Here is a 14360-nt window from a genome sequence, read left to right as displayed (position 1 = left end):
ATGCACCATTTAGTTTATATTGCCTCCCTTATTTCTTCTTATCAAAATGTATCGCCTCACACTTTGTATTTTCATCTTCCATATGTATGCTCATTTGGTCAGTCTGCACGTGCCCTCCCGTAATCTTTGCTATCCTCTTTATTGTTGGATACACTTTGAATTTTGTCAACTTTGAAATTATGCCTTATATGTTCAAATCCATACCATTATAGAACATAGAACATAGAACAGTACAGCACAGAACAGGCCCTTGAGCCCTCAATGTTGTGCCGAGCCATGATCACCCTACTCAAACCCACATATCCACCCTATACCCGTAACCCAACAACCCCCCCTTAACCTTACTTTTTATTAGGACACTACGGGCAATTTAGCATGGCCAATCCACCTAACCCGCACATCTTTGGACTGTGGGAGGAAACCGGAGCACCCGGAGGAAACCCACGCACACAGGGGGAGGACGTGCAGACTCCACACAGACAGTGACCCAGCCGGGAATCGAACCTGGGACCCTGGAGCTGTGAAGCATTTATGCTAACCATCATGCTACCCTGCTGCCCCATTAATATATACCAAAGAGGGCAGTGGGCCCAGTACAAATAATACATTTTAATTACACCCTGGGTGGGATTCTCCGTTGCCCGACTGCGATATTGTAATCGTCGATCGGGTGGAAAATCCCTTTCAACGCACAAATAGGGGTCGGTGCCGTTTTGTCGGCTGTTTTTGAGTCTCCGCACCCTCTGAAACGGCATCCTTGCTTGCCGGTCGGGATCCATGCCTCTGGCCAGGGGAGCTTGCGAGAGGCCAGGGGAGAATGGTGGGGGGGGTGGCCACCCCCCCCTCCGGCCGTTTTTGGCGGGAGAGCCGGGAGTTTCCCCCAGCACCGCTGCTAGCCCCTCACCGGTCCCAGAAATGGTTCAGCATCGATTTTGGCATCATAAAACGTCCGCAAATTCTCAGTTTCAGCCGGCACTTAGCCGCTGAAATGGAGAACCAGCCCCTATCTCTGTAACCCTGCAAGTTTATTCCCCTCAAGTACCCATCCAATTTCCTTTTGAAATCATTGATTGTCTCTGCTCCCAGCACCCTCATGAGCAGCGAGTTTCAGGGCATTAACCCTTACTGTATAAAAAAAGGTTGTCTTCACATCCCCTGGGTATCCCTTGCTTAAAACCTTACACCAGTGTCTCCTGGCATAGTCCTTACACCATCAGCTAATGAGAACAATTTTTCCATGCCTACGTTACCCAAACCTATCATAGTATTTATCAAATCTCCTCTGCAACCTCTCAAGAACCCTAACATCTTTTCTAAAGTGTGGTGACCAGAACTGGACGGGTACGCTAGTTGTGGCCGAACCGGAGTTTTATAAAGATTCAACATAACTCCCCAGCTTTTGTATTCAACACCACTGTTTATTAAGCTGATGAACCCACATTCTTTGCAAACCACATGCTTCACAATCCATTCTCGTGATATGTTCTGTCATCTTCAAAGATCTATACATATGCACGCCCAGATCCCCTGTCCCAGCACACTCTTTAAAACTGTCCTGTTATGTTTGTATTGCCCCTCCCTATTCTAAAATGCTTCACCCCAAACTTCTCTCTATTCAATACCATCTGCCACTTGTCTGCTTATTCTGTTAGCCTGTCGTTTTTTAAATATAAATTTAGAGCGCCCAATTCATTTTTTCCAATTAAGGGGCAACTTAGCGTGGCCAATCCACCTACCCAGCACATCTTTGGGTTGAGGGGGCGAAACCCACACAAACACGGAGAGAATATGCAAACTCCACACGGACAGTGACCCAGAGCCGGGATCTAACCTGGGATCTTGGCGCCGTTTTTTTTTGTTCTTCTTCCTCCAACTGAAACTGCTGCTGTTCAATACATTCGTGGTCACATAAATGTGAAAATGTTGCAAAGCCAGCACCAGACTCAAAGTCTCCTTCTCAATCGTGGAATACTTTTTCTGGTGAGAATTCAATTTCTTTGAAAGAAAACCAATAGGCCGCTCTAGCCATTCATCGTTGTCTTGTAGAAGCACCGCACCTACACCCACATCACTCGCATCAACCGCCATTTTGAATGGTTTTGTATAATTTGGGATCGCTAACACAGGAGCAGTGGTTCACACAGCCTTCAGGCCGTCAAATGCCTGTTGACACTCCGCTGTCCACTGGAATTTGTTACGCTTCTTGAGCCAGTCCGTCAGTGGAGCGACCACACTGCTAAGATTCGGTACAAATGTCCGGTAAAATCCACTCGCACCAAGAAATCGCATTATTTCCCGTCCTGTTGAGGGTATCGGAAACTCCCCAATAACTTTTATTTTCACATCCCGTGGGACCATTCGACCCTGTCCGATTGTATGGCCAGGGAAAGTGACTTGGGCTTTTCCAAATTTACTTTTTGGCTAGGTTTATCACCAAACCCGCCTCCTGAAGTCGATCGAATAACTCCATCAGATGTTTTAAATGTTCTTTCCATGTCTGGCTGAAAATTACCAGATCGTCTATTTATACCACACAATTGGGTAATCCTGAAACAACTTTGTTCGTTAACCGTTGAAATGTGGCTGGTGCGTTTTTCATGCCAAATGGCATAACTTTGAATTGGTATATACCATCTGGAATCACAAAAGCTGAAATCTCCTTCACCCTTTCAGATAAAGGTACCTGCCAGTAACCTTTAAGTAAATCCAGTTTAGAAATAAAAGCTGATTGTCCCACTTTCTCAATGCAATCCTCCAAACGTGGGATAGGATAAGAGTCTGTTCTCGTAACTGCATTAACCTTTCTATAGTCCACACACAACCATTGGGTACTATCTGGTTTAGGTACCATCACTATGGGTGAGCTCCATTGGCTGCAGCTAATTTTTAAGCATACTATGTTCTTAATCTCTTTGTTAACCTGTGCCAATTTTAAAGGGTTGAGTCTGTATGGATGTTGTTTGATTGGAACAGCATTTCCCATATCTAAATCAAGTGTAGCCATTTTAGTACTTCCCAATTTATCTCCACAAACTTGCCCACGTGATATCAATAACTCTTTCAGGTCAGTCCGTTTTTCCTCTGGAAGGTAACTCAACAATTTATCCCAATTTTTAAGAACATTCTCATTTTCCAATTTAATTTGAGGTATGTCAAATTCCAAGTCATCTGGATTTGATTCGTCACTTTGAGTTAGAATCATTAAAACCTTTCAAAGTACCTTTTGAGCATATTCACATGACACACTCGGTGACTCTTCCTTCTATCTGGCGTTTTTACCATATAATTCACCTCATTTAATTTCCTTCGATCTGATAAGGTCCACAAAACCTTGCTTTTAAAGGTTCACCTACCACTGGTAACAATACTAAAACTTTATCTCCACTGGCAAAACTACGAACTTTGGATTTCTTGTCCGCTATCCGTTTCATCACATTTTGTGCAACTTTTAAATGTTGTCTAGCCAATTCACCTGCTCTGTTTAATTGTTCACTAAAATTTGACACGTAATCCAATAATGTAATTTCCAATTTCTCAGTCACCATTTTTTCCTTAATCAATTTAAGTGGTCCTCTCACCCTGAATTCCACATATTACCACCTTTTCTGGCAATATTCTTCCCAAACTACATAACTCCTCATCTCATACCATTAAAGATTGACTAGCTCCCATATCTCTGAAAATTGTGATTTCTTTACCTGCTCCTCCTGAAACACATGAGTAAACTTTACCCACACAAGTAAATTCTTTAAAGACATCTGGTACCTTCTTATCAATCACCCCTTGATCAGGCTGTACAATCTTTTGCACCTCCTTCGCTTCACTTGGGCTTTCCTTTACCACTATATCAAACCCCACTGTCTTATCCTGTTTTACCACATCAGCCTTCCCAGTGCTTTTCTTCAACTATCAACACTGTGACTTTACATGGCCTAGTTTATTACAGTGAAAACATTTGATATTTTTCATTTCTTTTCCACTGTCCTGGATTTCTTTTTTAGTCTGAGGTACACTCTCCACTCTCCTTATTATCTCCCATCAGATCTCCTTTACCTTTACCACTTGGGTATTTCTCATGTCCCCAGTTTCTATCCCTCACAGTCTGAAACTGATGTCGGAAACCAATGTTTGATTTATGAACTAATTCATAATCATCTGCCATTTCTGCTGCTCATCTCACAGTTTTAACCCTCTGCTCTTCCACATGAGTTCTCACTACATCAGGAATTTTTAAACTCCTCCAAAAGTATAATTTCTCTGAGAGCTTCATACGTTTGGTCTATTTTCAAAGCCCTTATCCACCTATCAAAACTATTCTGTTTGATCCTTTCAAACTCCATGTATGTTTGACCAAATTATTTCCTTAAATTTCTAAACCTTTGTCTGTAGGCTTCAGGCACTAGTTCATATGCACCTAAGATGGATTTTTTCACCTCCTCATACGTCCCAGATACCTCCTCCAGTCGTGATGCAAACAATTCAGTAGCCCTACCTACCAGCTTTGTTTGAATCAGTAATACCCACATGTCCTGTGGCCATTTCATTTGTTTAGCTACCTTCTCAAATGAAAGGAAAAAGGCTTCCACCTCCTTCTCATCAAACCTTGGCAATGCTTGGACATACTAAAATAGATCCCCACCACGCCTTTGACCATGATGCTCTTTCTCACTCTCCTCATCACTGTTATCCAACTGTACGTTTCTCTTTATGTCCGCCAATTTTAACTGACTGTCATGTTTCATGGCCATTTTCTTAAGTACAAACTCTCTCTCTTTATCTTTTTCCCTGATCTGTGTCTCACTTTCTATTTCTTTTTGTTCTGCTAGGGCTATTCTTTCTTTTCTCCTTTCTTCTCTCTCCTTTTCTTTCCCCTCTCTCTTTCTTTCATATTCAAGCTGCTTTAATTCTTTCTCATGTTCCATATGTTTAAGTTGTAACTGAATTTTTGCCATTTCCATTTTGTCAGGTAATGTTTACTGCAATGTTTTTGCCAAATCTAACAGTCTGCTTTTAGTCTCTGTTCGTAAGGTACTGCGCGTTACCGTCTCCACCCCCAAAAACTTCAGAGCCTCTGAAAGAGCCATTTTCCACAACACACTCCCCATTTAAACTGGAATACCACACCTGAAACGCAACCACAATATGCTCACCCCTCACTGTCTTTCAGTTCACTAAGCCAATCCAATAGATAGACTTTTATCCCCCTCGAGCCCCAATTTGTTATGGGCCAGGGGTTAGAGAACCCCAAAGTGTATAATTGAGTTCACCTGACCCACAACTTTTAATAGATTATGGTATGGGGAGCACACAACCCACTCTATTGGTGTGGTGCAGCAGAAATGTAAAAGTATTTTTGAAAGCAAAACAATGTTTATTCTATGAACTCAAGTTAACCTTTTCAAGTGAACATCTTAGCAACCATTACTTCAAATACAACCCCCAAAGAATACAACACTAAGTAATCCTTAATAACTTCCCAAACAACATCCAGAAGACAAAATAAACACATTTTAACAGAAGCACATCAGGTTTACATTCACTACTGAGAACATTTATAATTCTGAATTCACCAAATGATCAAGAGATAGTCTTTTCATGGCAAAGAGAACAGCAGTACACTTGCTTTGTCTGGCTTCAGCCCCAACACTAAAAACGAAACTAAAACACACCCAGCAGCAAACAGCCTAAAACAAAAGTAAAAAGCTGACAGACGGCCCAGCTCGACCCACACTCTGACATCACTGATAAACACCCTTTTGTAAAGGTGCATTTCTTAAACAGCGATTTCTTAAAGGTACTATCTACCTTACTAATGTTTATCAAAACAGCCCCTTTTCATGTGCACTGTGACTTGAAAACCTGTTCTCCACCTCCTTTGCCCTTTTGATAATGAGTCTCTCTTTGTATCTCAATGCTTTAAATTCCAATTATCAGCCTTGTCAAAATATTCAGAGCTAACTTTATGCACTGAAGTATCATCAACAGAGCTCAGATATCTTAGCACCAGGAGTGGAAGGCAATGAATATGCCATAAATGTCTGACTGAGTGCAAAATGCACAATCCGTGATTTCCATTTTTAGTATCCCATGAAGATTAAAACATGCAGACTGATAAATTACTTCTGTCAGCAATAAAAGCCAACACAGTATTTACCAGGGGATTTTAAATTGCAATTTTATTTTCACGGGGTCCCAACACGACCTTCAGCCATTTAACCCTTGAGAAGAAAGCTCAAGACAGATTCAGGTTCGGAAAGCACCAAAACATTCTGCATTGTTAACAGTTGTTTAATTTAAATTCTGAATTAGCCCACTACAAACTCCAGAGCTTATCTCAAACATTATTTAGATATTTGTGTCCATGACGGAATTGAATAAAGAACAAAATGGGTGTTTCACATTTCAAGATAGGTTTTGAATTTAGAGCTGAAAATTTAACATTCGAGAATCTAATCTTCTGAAAAATATAACAATAGTACACCAGCAGATGAATATTTACTGTATCTAGACTCATGCATAGCCTTTTTTAACATAATTCTCCCTGTACAATATAGATTTTCAAGCTGGAGTGCAGGGTTCCTGAGCATATCAGAATGTATTTAGTTTTTTGAATTTGTTAACCTTGCATATTATCACCATTGTTATATTGCCAATAAAACCAATTTTCTTCTGTGCATGTGCTCCTTTGTTGACAACTGGCTATATGGAAAGTAGAACAAGGATTCCTGGTGGTTTGACTGTATTGGAAAATGTTCCCAGAATGGTGCTAATATTTCTAGATATCATCACATAAAAAGGTTGCAAAGGTAATTGCCTTGATTTTCACAGGAGGATAGGAAGGGCGCGAGGGAACAGATATAGAGGAGATATAGAGGAGCTGCCGACAATAAAGGCAGGATCTAAATTGAATCATACTCTGCAGAGTTCTATAGCCAATGAGCCGGAAGGAGAATGTGTGGCAGGAGGCTCGAGCTATTCTCTTTGCTGCCAGTAGAAGGGTTGTGGGTGGAGGTTCTAACCAAGTTCAAAAGCACTCCTGCTCCTCCTGCTCCATAACGTAGCCTGAAGTAGAACTTTACCTTCTGGGCCTCTTCCGCCCTACAATCCAGCTCCTCACACATCTGCCTGGTGTGGTCCACCTCACCTTCCCCTGAAAACCTCCTGCTAAGTCTCAGGTTGAACTTGCAGAACTGGTCCTGATGTCCTTCCTGTGGCTGTCCTGCTCATTTGCTCAGAGGAGCACAAGGTCAGGACAGGGTTGGAAAGCTATGGGATTGGAGGAGGCAAATGGCTCGACTAACTCCACCCCCACCACCAATATGCTGCCCATTTTCCAGTAGAGGATGTTCGAAAGATACGTCAGCATCATTTTCTTTTCTGTCCTGTTGCACAGATGACACAGGATGTCCCAGCAGCCAGTCAGTGTCTCCAGTTAAATCGCCTTCAAAGTCAGCCAGTAGTCTGTTGACATTTCCTACTGTGAATGAAGAAGAAGAAGGTGGACGGAAACTGAGCTCTGGCGCTGCTACTGAGTGGAACATTCAGCACATCAAACACAAGAGAGAGCAAAAGTTATGTCTGGTGCAGCCAGGTAAGGAGCCATTATTTACATCGATTGATAACATTCAAACAATGATAGGATGCATCTAAACAGTCATGATGTCCCCGACTTGAGAGTCACAGGAATATAAAAATACTTTGTGTTAAGTGCTATTCTCTAACTTTAGAAATGCCATGGTGGCTTTGCAAACTTGGGTCCTTGATAAAATATATCAAATGTTTATTGTAGATTACTTGTAAAAAGAGTGCAGTAACATCATGTGGCAGCAATATCAAATATAACTTTCCCTGATTATGATAATCATACATCATAATGACCTCTGTGATAACATTTATTGAATTTGGAAATATTTGGTAAGGATGGCTCAAGAATTATTTTCTTTTTAGAAATCTTGTGCAGCGGCTTCATCTTGATCATGTAATTTGAGAACATAGCACAAAGTAGAACTTTCAGAGGCAGGATGGGAGGAATTGTTGGTATCAAGTCAGACTTGAGGCCATTTGGGCGCAATTCAGTGGTCGGGGACAGTGAGGGCGGCACCCTGCAATTCCCCCTAGAAACCGGGCACCTTGGCACTGACGTCTGCCACCATTGCATTTCCAGGGTGCCAAGCTGACATTGTCAGGTTCCCCAGGTGCCATGTTGGCACTGCCAAAATTCAGGCCCGGCGGAGGGGGGCTGGCCATGGAGAGAGGGGACGAAAGGGGATGGGGTCATGGGGGCCTCCCCAAATTTGGGGGACCAAAGGAGCAGGGGGGAGGGTGTAAGAACCAGGCAGCCTTCCAAAATGATGCCCTGGACTTCAGCTCTCCAGCAGGAAATCCCTCGAAGTGCGGTCTCGGTGGGGAGAATCTTCCCGAGGCCAAAAAAAAGGCAAAGTTCCGTCGGAGGGCAGGATGGTTCTCGGCACTACAGCTGCCAACAGACATCCTGCTAATCACGCTGTTCGGTGGACTGCACCTTAAGTTCGGTGAATCGCACCCAGTATCTGGAAGGGGAACATAAGAACTGTAACTTTCAGCTTGCCAACAGCCAGCTGCAATGATGATGTAATTGATTTAAGACTGGTAGAAAGGATTGAACATATACTAGGGCTGGAATTTTCCGGGTCTTTCATAGTGGGACCCACTGCGGAAGATTCGCCAGCAGAGCCAAAAGCCCACTGACGTTCAATGGGACCGGGCGATCCCAGAGGTGGGCAGGGCTGGAAAATCTATCCCCAGGTCTGGAACAACTGTGCATTTAATATTGTGTTGCAAACATTAGCTGACATGAAAAGCTTCGGGCAAAATTGTCAATCATTTTGAATGTGGATATGCTGTCCACCATCAAAGAAAAAACCAGTAATGATAACTGAACTTCAAATGTCTCCTTTTCCTCATGTATTTTATTAAAAAATACAGGGTTTAAATACACTGTTAAAATACCCCTTATTTAATCTTGGGCAGGGAAGAAGAGTTCCAATAATTGTTGGGATTCACACAGGATCATGAACGCTGCAAGGGCAAGAGAAATTGTGAGGTGTAATGATGCCCATTTTGCTAATATGTTCCTTCCAATAATTTTTTTTTCTGTTTTTTTCATAAATTTAGAGTACCCAATTTTTTTCCAATTAAGGGGCAATTCAGCGTGGCCAATCCACCTAGCCTGCACATCTTTGTTGTGGGGGCGAAACCCACGCAAACACGGGGAGAATGTGCAAACTCCACACGGACAGTGACCCAGAGCTGGGATCAAACCCGGGTCCTAGGTCCCGTAAGGCCGCAGTGCTAACCACTGCCTCACCGTGTTGCCCACTGTTCCTTCCAATATTGATAGTCTGTTTGCATTTATTGCTTTTAGTCACATATTTGCAGCATTGAACATAGAACATAGAACAGTACAGCACAGAACAGGCCCTTCGGCCCTCGATGTTGTGCTGAGCAATGATCACCATACTCAACCCCACGTATCCACCCTATACCCGTAACCCAACAACCCCCCCCCCCCCAACCTTACTTTTAAGGACACTACGGGCAATTTAGCATGGCCAATCCACCTAACCCGCACATCTTTGGACTGTGGGAGGAAACCGGAGCACCCGGAGGAAACCCACGCACACACGGGGAGGATATGCAGACTCCGCACAGACAGTGACCCAGCCGGGAACCGAACCTGGGACCCTGGAGCTGTGAAGCATTTATGCTAACCACCATGCTACCGTGCTACCGTGCTGCCCATAAATCAGAGTGATGTAAAGTGTTTTGTATGAACAGCACCCAGAAATCCGATCGTGTTTGAGCGTGTGTTTCCCTATGTTCAAGTCTTGAAAACAATAAAACTGAAAAAAACACTTGCTTGCCATATCCATTCAACTCTATGTTCCTTGGATTTGAAGGAACAGAGACAAGGGCTCTATCAGAGATTCAAATGATTTCAACATCATCAATGATAAAGCTGATTAGTATCTGCAGAAATGTTATGGTGAATGGAGAGCCCGCGCCGGGTCGGAGAATTGCCCGGGGGTGGATGCACGCGAATATCTCCATGCCGCTCCGACGCCGGGTCGCCAATCCTCCGGTCGGCAGAGAATCGGCACCAATCACGGTCACTGTGAAAGCGGCCCCCATGGCGATTCTGCGCACTCGACGGGCTGACTGCCCGCCGAGTCCCGCCGCCGTCGTTCGCGTATGGTCCTACCCGGCGGGACCTCGGCGTTCTGGCTGTATGGGCCATCCTGGTGGGTGGGCGAGGGGAGCCGAATCCGGGAGGGTGGGGGGGGGGGGGGGGGGGGGGGCTCCACGGTGGCCAGGCCCGCGATCGGGGGAAACCGATCGGAGGGCACGCTAATTCCGGAGGGGAGGGGGGGCTATGTTCCTCCGCGCCTTGCCCCTGTAGGGCTCCGCCATGTCGACCGCGGGCCGGCGTAGAGACAGCCAAGGTGCGCATGCGCAGACCTGTGGCGTGCTAATTCCCGGGGGCCCATGTTCCTCCGCAACGGGCCCCTGTAGGGCTCCTCCATGTTGCCTGCCGGCCGGCGTGGAGACAGCTGTGGCCCGCATGCGCAAATCCATGCCGTGGAGCGCATGCGCAGACCCGCGCCGACCGTGTAGGTAGGGCCAGCTTTCGGCGCCGGAGCAGCATACAGCACTCCGGCGCGGTTCTCCCCCCCTCCCCCCCCTCCGGAGGAAGGGGAGAATGACTGGGCCTGGAGGCCTATTGACGCCGGCGTCACTCGCGCTGGTTTTGACGCCGGCGTCAACACTTGACCGGGATTTCGGAGAATCCTGGCCGAGGTAGTTGGGATTTTGAGAGTTCAGTTATGCAGAAGGAAGTGGGTGTGAATAAGGAAGTGGGCTATGGATGGAGAGTATTCTAAAATGGTAAATGCTATTAAAATAAATACTGCTTTTTGCACAAGTAAAATCAAACCGCCATGTTTTAGGAAACCATATCTGAACAGCCAAGTAAGAGAAAGGAAGGAACAGGAAAGAACAGGGAACAGGGTGTTCTTTGCAATTGGTACATCTAGTAGTCAGAGTGCTATGAGCCAGGAAGCAGGCTAGTTACAGATGAGGTGTTGAAGAAGCAACAGCAAGGGAGAGAGAGCCAGCTAGCCTCAAGGAAACAGCTCAACTAGAGATGAAGTGCTGAAGTCAAAGTCCTGTTTGTTTGTGTAAAAGATCTTTTTCTTTGCTGAGCCGAAGACCATTCCCAAGTACTGGTGACTTAGGCTGTACTGTGGTTGTCCCTGGCTAGATTTGACCAAAAGATTTATGGTTGTTGTTCAGGAAAGAGGGATCTCATAGAGTTCAGCAATATGGGGAAAATGGATGCTTTTGTGTTTCTAGTCTTTGAGGGACGAAATGCTTACTGTTAATGCTCCGAAGTATAAGATTGTCCTCTAGTGTTTCATTATCGTCCTTCTACATTAATAAATACTTTTATTGTTGTTTAATTAAAGAGAGGTTTGAGTTTTCACGCTTCCACAGACGCATCTCACTAACATCCAAAAGATAACACACCACGATAAGCCAGTGTTTCAGGTTGGAACACTTTCGTACATAACATCAGCGGGCTTTGGTAAAAAAAGCTTGACAGCAAAATGATTAGAAATGGTCTTATCTGTGATTGATACTATGGTTGTGTGAGATGGCAAGGTCAAGTGGATGACCATGAATATGAGTTTGGTAGTTTATATGGAAGGCAAGATTATAGTCATAGAGTTTTACAACACAGAAAGAGGCCCTTCGGCCCACCACGTCTGCACCAATAATCAAGCACCTAATGATTCTAATCTAATTAGAGCTGATAGATGGGCAGTGAACTCAAACTGAGAGAAACCGTGATAAATTGGGATGTGGGTTGAAATCACCTAGGATAAGGAGCCACTTGTTGGCTGAGTGAAGACATTTCAGTGAGAAAATTGCCATAGTACTTGGGCAGGTGGAAAGAAAACCACTATTTTAAATGAGAGGTTAGAGAAGTACAACAAAGTGAGATGCTCCAAGGAAGAGAAAGTGCCAGAGGCATAATGGGACAGACTCAGTTGTAACTTGGTTAGAAATGACACACCACCATCACAATGGTTTTAGTTATGGCAGGGCAAGTGGTGGAATGTATAGCCCATTGGGAAGCTTCAATATGGAGAATGTATCATCACCACTCAGCTAGGTTTCGCTGAAGGCCATGACGTTGACATAATTATCCTCAATAAGCTCATGGATGACCTAAGTGAAAGGATGTTCTTTAGGGAAGTAGGGAGGGGAGCAGTGATAAATGGACCAATGGTGTGGTCCACAGGATCAGCACTCAAAGAGTGTGGTAGGGGTGTTCCGGGCTTTGACAAATAGGAGGGCTGTCCTGAAATGTCAGTGGAATGGAGGGCATGTGATAAACGTGGAAGGCTCTGCTGGAGTTTGGGAGCCATGGGAATATTGTTAGTGGTCACAATCTTGAAAGAGGGGTCAGTAGGTGTGGGAACACTGAGATGATTACAGTGGAGTGTGGGAAGATTCACTATCTGTGTGTCAGTAATGCAATAAAGCTTCCTGTTTGTGATAATGCAGGGAAAATGATGCTGAGTGCGATATATGGGGCTGGATTCTCCAAAAATAGGGCTATGTCCCCACACCAGCATAAAAACGCTGGCGTTTCACTCTTGCCTTTCCCTATAAAAGTCAAGAGCGATTCTCCAACCTGCAGGGAGCTAGCAGGGCCCCAAGGAGCTACTCGCAGTTCTGGCTGAGGAAATGGCCACCGCACGTCCAGTCGGGAGTCCGCGCTCGCGCACGCCGGCGGTCATGCCGTGCGCCATGGCGGACTCGGACCGCAGACCGTCATTGAAAATATAGGCCACCCTGAGATGGCGCGTGCCTGCGGATCCGAGCCACCCGATCGCTGCCCCGGCCGGCCATGAGGTCATCCCCGCCACCTGTCCCTCGATCCCCCCCCCCCCCCCCCCCCCACCATGGCGGCCGCGGACTGAGTCCGTAGCCGTAACCCGAGATTCCTGACTGGCGATATGTGGTTAGAACCACGCCTTCGGGGACTTGGCCAGTTTTGTCTGGAGAATCGCTTGGGGGGCCTGTCAATGGACCCCCACCCGCGCCGCGTAATCCACGTGGACCGTAGAATCGCGGGAGCAACGCCGGGCAGATTCCCGCACAAACATCGATTCTCCGCTCCCACGCCAAACGCGATTTTGGTGCGGGGCTACGGAGAATCCAGCCCATGACTTTTGGAGTACGTCTCTACGTGTTAGTGATGATAAGCCTGGAGTGAGAGCTTGGGTAATGTAATGTACCAGTGGGATGGTTGGAATAATTACAGAAAAATAGGAGCATTTGGGGATTTGATAGCATTTGGACACAGAATCCTAGGGATGTTTATCACAGTAGACATTTAAACATCAAATATTGTTGTTTAGGTCTGACAGGTTTTTTTCCATAAGGAAAACCTTGTGAAGAACTCATCTGGGATTCAGCCTCTGCAATATTCAAAAACAGTTTTCACTATGAACAGAATGTCATTAAAGTGAAATTAATGTTTTTTTAAAGTTTCTTTTGTCAGGTAATGTGATGGGTTCAGCTCATGGAAGGGGTTCTATCACTGCTGATAGTTTTGGTTTGTTGCCTTTCTTTGAATGCAAAATGTGAGGCAAAGTGCAAGTAATTTGTGCATGCAAAGTAAAATGCAAAGGAAATACAAACTGACATGCTGTTTTCTAATACAGTAAAGGCCCACCAGTGGCAGGGGTTACATTCTTGGATAACCTATCAAACAGCGATTTTGCAAACTGCAAACATATTTTATGGGAGTCAATTAGGATAGGCTTCGACCATAGAGATGTAGACCATAGAAAATAACAGACAAGAAAAAAACATCTTTACTAAACATAAAAATGTCTTACTGTTTAACAAAATAAAAAAATATATGAGTCACACTTACCATTATTATAAGGCTCTCCAGACGAATGTGATGGAATTTGAGGTGAAGTTGGTGGACGTATTTGAAGGTGCATAATGCAGATAATTGTAGATTTATTAACACTGTATTGTCTAACCAACCACGAGTGCCTTGTTTCAGCCTAACTAATATTGCGGCTAATTAACCGGCCTCGCTCTTCATAAATGCAAGTCCCGATATGGCCTCTAACTCTCACAAGAGTGGCATAACGGGATTTGCACCACGGAGATCTCACTTTGAGGCTGGCGCTGGCAGGTTGGCACTGTCCGGTGGGCGAGGCCCAGGCTGGGTCAACAGGGAATCCCTTTGGGGGCTTCTCATTATGTTGGGGGGTAGGGCAGCAATGGTGAGG

At 44.9% G+C, this 14360-nt stretch overlaps 1 protein-coding gene across 8 annotated transcripts in view; it reads left to right on the top strand.

Annotated features, from left to right (window-relative positions):
- sybu (syntabulin (syntaxin-interacting)) overlaps nucleotides 1-14360 on the top strand; it is a 215032-nt gene that overhangs the window by 125314 nt on the left and 75358 nt on the right. For all 8 annotated transcript variants that reach the window (XM_038809748.1, XM_038809744.1, XM_038809741.1 and 5 more), the window contains one exon: nucleotides 7394-7591. In XM_038809748.1, coding sequence (XP_038665676.1) covers nucleotides 7394-7591 — 198 coding nt within the window. The remainder of the gene's footprint in view (nucleotides 1-7393; nucleotides 7592-14360) is intronic.

The sequence above is a fragment of the Scyliorhinus canicula genome, chromosome 10 (genome assembly GCF_902713615.1).
Source record: "Scyliorhinus canicula chromosome 10, sScyCan1.1, whole genome shotgun sequence".
NCBI lineage: Eukaryota > Metazoa > Chordata > Chondrichthyes > Carcharhiniformes > Scyliorhinidae > Scyliorhinus > Scyliorhinus canicula.
Note: the sequence above shows the minus strand (reverse complement) of the source record. Positions and strands in the feature narration are given on the sequence as shown.